We start from the raw sequence: 8,641 nt of genomic DNA on the forward strand, positions 1-8,641 counted from the left end.
CTTTTAAGATCAAGTTTTATTCAGGTACAAGCTCTCCCTCCTCTGCGAGGACAGATCTGCACTCCCCCCCCAATAGCTAGCGATCCAAAACAGTCCAGTGGAGCCTGAGTGGTGGGTGTTGCCTTCTGACACACTTCCGGTGATGTCAGGGGGTGTGGCATATGCAAATAAGTTATGCTAATGAGCTCCTGCACCTCTTTTTCTACAAAATGACCCCTGGTGCTCGCATTGTGGTCAATTACTTCACAGTAACTGGTCTTATATATGTTGAGAAGGAAAAAGATGCTGTGTATGATTCAGTGCTGGAGCGGGGAGGTTTTGGGGTTCCGCTTTTGAGGAAGCCAGGCGATAGGGCAGCTGGAAGCTGATGGGGCTGTGAAGTGGATACACAAGCAGCGAGAAGTGGATACACAAGCGGCGAGAAGAGGAAGTATAAACATGTATATATGGACTTTTCACTGTTTGAGGAATTTGACTTGGACTATTTCTGAACGTGTATTAATAGGACTGTTTTTGTATTTGGACCGTGTACTTTTGAGTTTCTGATTACTATATAGTACTTTTGAAACACTACTCTATATAGGTTTAGAGTATCATGTTCAGTGATTGTTGAATATATTTTTCGTTATTTACGCACGGTTTGATCCTTTCTGTTATTCTTTTTCGTGCATCTCTGCTGTTTGGGAACCTTGAGGTGATGGTGGATTGGAATACTTTCCCTATGAGGAAAGCTTAAGGCGCTTAGGGCTCTTTAGCTTGGAGAAACGACGGCTGAGGGGTGACATGATCGAGGTTTATAAGATTATGCATGGGATAGAGCAGGCAGAGAAAGAGGTACTTTTCTCCCTTCCTCACAATACAAGAACTCGTGGGCAGTCCATGAAATCGCTGAGCGGTCGGGTTAGAATGGATAAAAGGAAGTACTTCTTCACCCAAAGAGTGATCAACACATGGAATTCACTGCCACAGGAAGTGGTGGCGGCTACAAGCATGGACGGCTTCAAAAGGGAATTAGATAAGCCTATGGAGCAGCGGTCCATCAGTGGCTATTAGCCACAAGGTATAGATAGGGACTCTGGGGCAAGTGATGCTCTGTCATCTTGGTGCTTGGGGGGGGGGGCAACAGTGGGAGGGCTTCTAGTGTCCTGGCCCCACTGGCGGACCTCCTGATGGCACTGGTATTTCTGGCCACTGTGTGATACAGAGTGTTGGGCTGGATGGGCCTTTGGCCTGATCCAACATTGGCGTCTCTTATGTTCTTATGTGGGTAATGCTCTCTCTAAGCTGTGGAGTCTTGTGAGCAAAAATTCTACTTTGTGAGTTCCTGGCATGAAAGTTACGAGCGAGTGATTTGGCTGCTGCAGAAATTAGTCTGCTCTGGGGCCGCCCTTCCTGAGCTAAGGCGAAAACGTGTGAGTCGGAGGCTAAAAGAATGTGAGCTAGCTCACACTCACTCAGCTGAGAGGGAACACTGGTGGTTGGACCTCTCCTGGAATTACACCTGATCTCCGGACTACAGAGAAAATAGCTCATCTGGAGTGTGGACTTCGTGACATTCTACTCTGCTGGGGTCCCTCCCCTCCCCAAACCCCGCCCTCCCCAGGCTCCGCCCCCAAATCTCCAGAAATCCCAGAACCTAGAATAGGTATGTCCGACTGCTTGATTAGAAGAGGGGATCTGTATGAATGTACAGAAATGTTTTAGTATTAGTATTAGTATTGATCTATTTTTTGAAAATCTATAAAAGAGTGATATTCCCTTTGTAAATATGGTCCTTTCTGCTCTCTCCTTTTAATCCACGTTCATCGTGGTGTCCTCCAAGCAATTCTGCACTAAAATCGAATTCAATCTTTTTTTAAATCCATGCCCCGGTCACACGAGCCAGATAACGCAGAGGGGGTGTGGCTATTTGCGCCGCCGCAATTTAATGCACCATTAACGCGATCCCATGCATCGGTTGCATGCCACGGTACCTTCCCTGCACACCAACGAGGGGCCGGAGGGAAAAGCGGCGCACTGGCATGATCACACCGCCGCATTCCGGAGGCAGCCCATGGCAAACCGGTTGCTACTACCTTTGACCAGGTATTTTTTAACTCCACATTTTCGGCGGTATGCCATGGGTTGGCCACGGTTGTGCTCCACTTCCCAGATGTTGCGGTGTGATTGCGCCCGGAAAATCCGCCATTCACTCGTCGCTCTCCCGCAGCAAATCCTCCGTGTGAATGGGGCCCCAGGGTTTTTTCTCCTCCATTCTGCACAAAAATCGAGTTCAACCTTCTTTTCATTCTGAGTTTTTCCCCCATTTGCATCACATTACATCTCTTCAAGGGTCAGCCCAGCTTCAGCCGGCTGTTGCCCTGGGTTATTTGGATGATGCTTTGCTGTGGACTTAAATTGCCTTGACTCAAACATGGAGAAAATCTGGAGTGGCAGGCAAATGCAGAAAGGACCTATATCACAGTTTCCACTGACTATTTTCTATTCACTTATCCCGTGATCTCTCTTTGGTTATTCTTACTAACCCGTAAGTGGGACCCAGAGATCTTCTGGAGTTCCAACTGATCTCCAGATAACAGAGATCAGTTCCCTTGGAGAAAATAGCTGCTCTGGAGGGAGGACTCTATGGAGTTATATCCTCCTGAGGCCTCTCCCAGGCTCTGCCTCCGATCCTAATTTTCTGGATACAACTCAGTGTCAGCTTTCCATGCCAGCTAACCCTTGAGGGCCAAACTGAAAAAAATAAATAAAAAAGCACAACAAAGAAAGTGACTTTACACTACATTTTTATCCAGTGTTCCCATTACAAAATTGTGGTCACGGGGAAAGCTGCTAGGATCCCTTTCAGATATCTGACAGAGAGAGGAGGGTGCCCGTGGGGGACGAAGGGGCACGTCTGTTGATGTAGAGCTGGCATTTCCAGTGAGTGTCTTGGTCTTCATCCAGCAGCTGCAGGGACTCCGGCATTTCTGGGACTAGCAGGAACGAGAGTGCAAGAGCTGAGATTCCTTATCCTAATAATCACCGCTTTATCTCTTTGCCGTTAGCACCCTCTATATCTTCTGGTCCTCCCCACATCAACCGTAGTATAGCAACAACAGGTATCATGTATCTGGGAGTATTCAGATAGCTTCATGTATGTTATCAATCTTCACAAAGTCAGCTAAAATAAATATTCCGGTATTCTGTATGGGAGGCTGAGGCTGGAGGATTTGTAAATTGCAAAGGGACTACCTGATGAGTTCGTGGCTGAAGGAAGATTTGAACTGGAGACATCCTGGCCGTTAGTACTACTCTGTCTATCTGTCTGTCTGTCTGTCCATCATCTATCCATCATCTATCTATCCATCTATCCATCCATCATCTATCTATCTATCAATCATCCATCATCTATCCTTCATCATCATCATCATCATCATCATCATCTATCTTCCATCTATCCATCATCCAGCCATCTATCCATCCATCATCTATCCATCCATCCATCCATCCATCATCTATCCATCCATCATCTATCCATCATCATCATCATCATCATCATCATCATCATCATCATCATCATCATCATCTATCATCTATCTTCCATCTATCCATCTATCCATCTATCCATCTATCCATCTATCCATCTATCCATCTATCCATCTATCCATCCATCTATCCATCCATCCATCCATCCATCCATCTATCCATCTATCTATCTATCCATCCATCCATCCATCCATCCATCCATCCATCCATCCATCCATCTATCTATCTTTATCCATCCATCCATCCATCCATCCACCCATCCATCCATCTATCTATAATCTATTTAGTATTGCTCATATAGCGATAGCCTTGAGCAGAAAACCTTAGTACTACTACTGCTTTTCATAGGGTTGCCAGACTCCAGGTGGGGCCTGGATATCTCCCAGAGTTACAGGATTCCCAGACAGAGAGATCATTTCCCCTGGAGAGAATGGCTGCTTTGGAGGGTGGACTCCGTGGCATTATGCCCCACTGAGGTCACATCTGTGACCAACCCCCCCCTCCATCCTCCACCTCAATATCTCCTGAAATTTCCCAGTCAGGGGTTGACAACATAGAAAGGGCACAGCAGAAGACTGCCCTGCGGTTCAAACGGCTCCAGATGACTCAAGCAAGTGCATCAATCTGTGCACGGTGGGGAATGGCTTGTCTCCCATCCACCCCCTAGAAATTTGTTAGCGGGAATTCTCCCTCCTTACCCTCAAATTATAGAAATCAAGCAAGGAAGAAATTGTGGAGGGTGATTCAGTCCCTGCCACCTAGCATTGTAGCCATGTTTGTGTCCCTGACACCATCCTGAATTTCCTGCCTTGTGCAGGGGGTTGGACTAGATGACCCTGGAAGTCCCTTCCAACTTGATGATTCTATGATCTTGGATAAAATATCCAGAAACAATCCCCTTCCACAAGGGTCGGCTACAGCACTGAAATCTAGACGATCCCTCTTATGCCACTAGAGGCCTACTAGACCCAGGGAGCCTGGCCAGCAGTAGGGGAGGGGGGGTCTACAAACCCCAGAAGGTCTTGGGAAGTTTTCTTCACCGATTTTGACCAACAGGGAAGAAGAGGGCTGGGGAATATAAGAACTGGTGCAAGAGAAAAAGCTGTTCTTCTTCCCAGGGAACAGGGCCAGAAGGGAGACTGCTGTGGGGAAGAAACCCTCATCCTGAGGGGAGGGTGAGTAGTCTAAGGCCACTTGAGATAGTGAGCTAGGGACAGTATATATTTAGATGCGTTAGGGCATTTGATTCCTTTTCTTTTCACCCACTTACTGTTATTATTCCTGCACCTTGTTTGTTTGACCTCCTATAAAATAAACTTTTTCCTTGTTGTTTACTCTGCCTGGTCCTCACGTCAATTATTTGACCAAATAAGGGAGGTCTGAATGTCTTGGGAGGGCGCTCTGGGCCTTCTCAAGGAATCCTAAATCCAGAGTGGTGGCAGCGTCAAGGCGACACTCCCACCTGAGCCGTGACAGCTTCACAGCTTAAGACAGCTGGAGAGCAGATCACAGGGAACCTACTCACTGGGGATCTCTGTCCTCCTGTCCGCGGTGTTCAGAGACCAGCTGCTTTTCTTCTTGGTGGCCTGTAGGGGGAAGCATCGAGTCATCACCCAACAGGAAGACACGGAAATAAGGCAAAGCACTCCACTCTCCAAAGATTTTGTAATGAACCTCTGCCATTTGTACCTTTATCTGCTGCAGTAAACTTCTGAATCCCAGTGCCAGGAGGAATCCTTAGGGGAAGCTGTCAGCCTCTCTGCCCTGTTGTTGGCTGTCCAGAGGAACTGCTTGGCCACTGTGTGAAGTAGGATGCTGGACTAGATGGACCCTCACTGGTCTGATCCAGCAGGGCTCTCCTGATGTTCTTAGGAAGGCCTCGGCCTCTAGGCCCTGTTGTTGGCTGTCCAGAGGAACTGCTTGGCCACTGTGTGAAGTAGGATGCTGGACTAGATGGACCACTGGTCCGATCCAGCAGGGCTCTTCTTATGAAGGCCTCGGCCTCTATGCCCTGTTTTTGGACCTCCAGACGAACTGGTTGGCCACTGTGTGAGACCAGATGCTGGACTAGAGGGACCACTGGTCTGATTTAGCAGGCCTTTTCTGGTGTTGTTCTGATGTTCTTACAACCCCAAATCCTCATCTGATCCTCTGGCCATGACTACCACACACTGGCTAAAGGTGGTACTGCAACTAGGATCTTAGGTACTCGCTTGTGCCACTGGATGGCCCATAATATATCGGGCTGTTTTCATTATGTATTATTTATTTCATTGACAAAAACTGTCCCCTGTCTTTCTGTCCCACCGGGTCCCACCAGGTGGCTAACGGTTAGAACAAGCATTAGCAAAACACACCATAAAAATGATTAAAACCCAAACTGAAATGGGTATCTTAAAGCAACAGGCAAATACTAGTTCAAACACAGGGTGGAAAGGAGGGATCATTAAGGGAATGTCAGACAGAAGAAAATTCACCTGCTGGTGGAAGTTGAAAAGAGCAAGAGTCCAGTAGCACCTTGAAGACGGACAATTTTTTTTTTGTTAGTCTTCAAAATGCTACTGGACTCTTGCTCTTTTCTAAAATTTCTGGCAGGGCATGAGCTTTCATGAGCCAGTGCTCACTTCGTCAGATACAGCGAGAATGTGAGTCCATTTGTCCTTATATCTTGGAGAGTGGAGTGATGTCCAACGACATTAGCAGGCAAACGACAATAGCAGGCGTGAATGGATTAGGTGTGATACACGGAGGGGTGGCAGCAGTGGTCTCTGTCTCTTGGAGATGAACTGCAACAACCCCAGGACATTTCCAGCCACCCCCTGGGGGTTGTATATCAAAATGAGAGCTCACGGGAGGAGACAGTATCAATATAAAGACACTCGGTGAATGAATTACGAACAAAAGCAGAAAGATTGTGTTATACAAAACCAACTCAAACAGTTTTAAATCTGTGTGAAAGTTCAACAAACCCCTGTATATTCATAAAGAGCTAGGACCAGAAAGTACGTGATATGAAGGGAAAACTCTAAATGAAGTCCACAAATCCTTTGTATAAAAAAATCCAGGAGAACAAAGGTTCTACGTCTTGCAGGAGTAGCAGCTATACGCGACTGGCTTCACTGCCCGTGTTCGTGTTCTGCTTCTTCAGAGAGCTGTCAGAATTGTTTCGTATAATATAATCTTTCTGCTTTTGTTCGTAATGCATTCATGGAGTGTCTTAATACTGGAGGTTGGCAACCCTAGGGCTTGTATGTGTGTGGGCTGCACTGGATCCAGGGCCCCATCCTGCCCAGGGCCCCAGCATTCCTAAGACCCCGTCTGACTGCCGGGTCATCTTTCCCGGCCTTTTCCTTCTGCCCCTGAGCTCACCTCCTGCGCAACGTGCTGTGTCGACTCTCCCGGAGCGGAACCCTTCGGATGCAGAATGCTTCCCATGGAAGCCAGGAAGTGGCGCCAGGCGTTGGTTGCTCTCCACTCACCCGGCTTGGCTCCAGGGCAGCCGCCCGGGGAAGGGCTTGGAGTGGTCAGGCGGGAGCTGGAAAACGGGGGGAACTGGAGGAGTGCCAGAGCTTTCCGGGCTTTCTGGGCCGGTGCTTTTGGCGTGGCCGATGTCCCCCTGGACCTGGGAGCAAGCAGAAGGGCAGAATCACACGGTGTTTGTGCAGAACAAAGTCAGAGTCCAATGACACCTTGAAGACCGAGGAAGTTTTATTCAAGGCACACAACATTTATATTGCGAGAGGAGAAGAAGAAGAAGAAAGAAGAAGAAAGAAAGAAGAAGAAGAGGAGGAGGAGGAGAGGAGATTGAATTTATACCCTGCCCTTCACTTGGAACTATGGTGCTGGAGAAGACTCTTGAGAGTCCCTTGGACTGCCAGGAGATCCAATCAGTCAATCCTAAAGGAAATCAACCCTGACTGTTCCCTGGAAGGCCAGATAATGAAACTGAAGCTCAACTACTTTGGCCACCCAATGAGAAGGGAGCCCTCGCTGGAGAAGAAGACCCTGATGCTGGGAAAGATTGAAGGTCAAAGAAGACGGGGACGGCAAAGGATGAGATGGTTAGACAGTGTCATCGATGCAACGAACATGAAGTTGAGCCAACGTCAGAGGACGGCGGAAGACCGGAAGGCCTGGCGTGATCTGGTCCATGGGGTCACGAAGAGTCGGACTCGACTGTGCGACTGAACAACAACAACTTCACTTGGAGTCTCAGAGTGGCTTATAATCTCCTTACCTTGATCTGTGCTGGATGTGCAAAGCTGGGGTCCACCACCAGGCCAGGGGAGTTGGGAAGGATTTCCTTTGCGTAGCGTGATCCTGTAGAAAGAGATGGGGAAGAAGAAGACAAAGAAAAAGAGACTGGATCTATACCCCACCCTTCACTACCGGAAGGGAGTCTCAGAGCGGCTGACAAACTCCTTTCCCTTCCCCTCCCCACCACAGACACCCTGGGAGGTCGGTGGGGCTGGGAGACCCCTGTTCTAGCTGGTACCTGGAGCTTGCATCTGTATCGAGCCGTCCAAATGTTGCCGAGCTGGTTGCTGAGCTGGATGAGTAGCGGGAGGAGGTAGAAGGCCGTGGGGATGGTCACCACGATTCTGGGAGCAAGGGAGTCAAGGGGTGGCATAAAGAGAGACTGAGGGAAGGAGAGAGAAGGACCAGCGGAATGCCAGGGTCGTGTGCGGACCAAAAGCGGGAGAGGGAGATGCAACCTTTGGAGGAAACATGACAATAAGCGGGTAGTGTTGTGGTGGCTGGCAGCTTTTTGTAAAGGTTTACGGCAGGGGTTTGCTGGGATGCAGGGGGAGGCAACCACTGTTGGAAACGGGCCCTGGCTTGGCACGCAGAAGGTCCCGGGTTCAATCCCCGGCACCTCCCATTAAAGAATCTGGCAACAGGCAATGAGAAAGACCTCGGCCTGAGACCCTGGAGTGGGAGCTTCGTGTGTTCAGCCTTGGGGGACCAACCACACATGTTGCACACCCCTGAGGAAATGCCTACCAGCCTCCTCTTATGTTCCGTGTGTACATTCACAATTAAAAAAAATTACAATGGTTTCCAGTGTTCTTTCATCCAAGAGTAGCTCAGCGCTGCAGTTAAGAACATCGGA

General features: G+C 48.5%; 1 protein-coding gene across 1 annotated transcript in view; it reads right to left on the bottom strand.

The window, feature by feature from the left end:
* Positions 1-2,844: 2,844 nt before the first annotated feature.
* Positions 2,845-8,641, bottom strand: part of ZDHHC19 (zinc finger, DHHC-type containing 19) — a 19,298-nt gene continuing 13,501 nt past the window's right edge. The window contains exons 5-9 of the mRNA XM_015425224.1: positions 8,024-8,129; positions 7,766-7,848; positions 6,898-7,150; positions 5,054-5,114; positions 2,845-2,975 (exon numbers count right to left, since the gene is read on the bottom strand). Coding sequence (XP_015280710.1) covers positions 2,845-2,975; positions 5,054-5,114; positions 6,898-7,150; positions 7,766-7,848; positions 8,024-8,129 — 634 coding nt within the window. The remainder of the gene's footprint in view (positions 2,976-5,053; positions 5,115-6,897; positions 7,151-7,765; positions 7,849-8,023; positions 8,130-8,641) is intronic.

Source organism: Gekko japonicus, unplaced genomic scaffold (genome assembly GCF_001447785.1).
Source record: "Gekko japonicus isolate JY-2015 unplaced genomic scaffold, Gekko_japonicus_V1.1 scaffold2, whole genome shotgun sequence".
NCBI classification, from domain to species: domain Eukaryota; kingdom Metazoa; phylum Chordata; class Lepidosauria; order Squamata; family Gekkonidae; genus Gekko; species Gekko japonicus.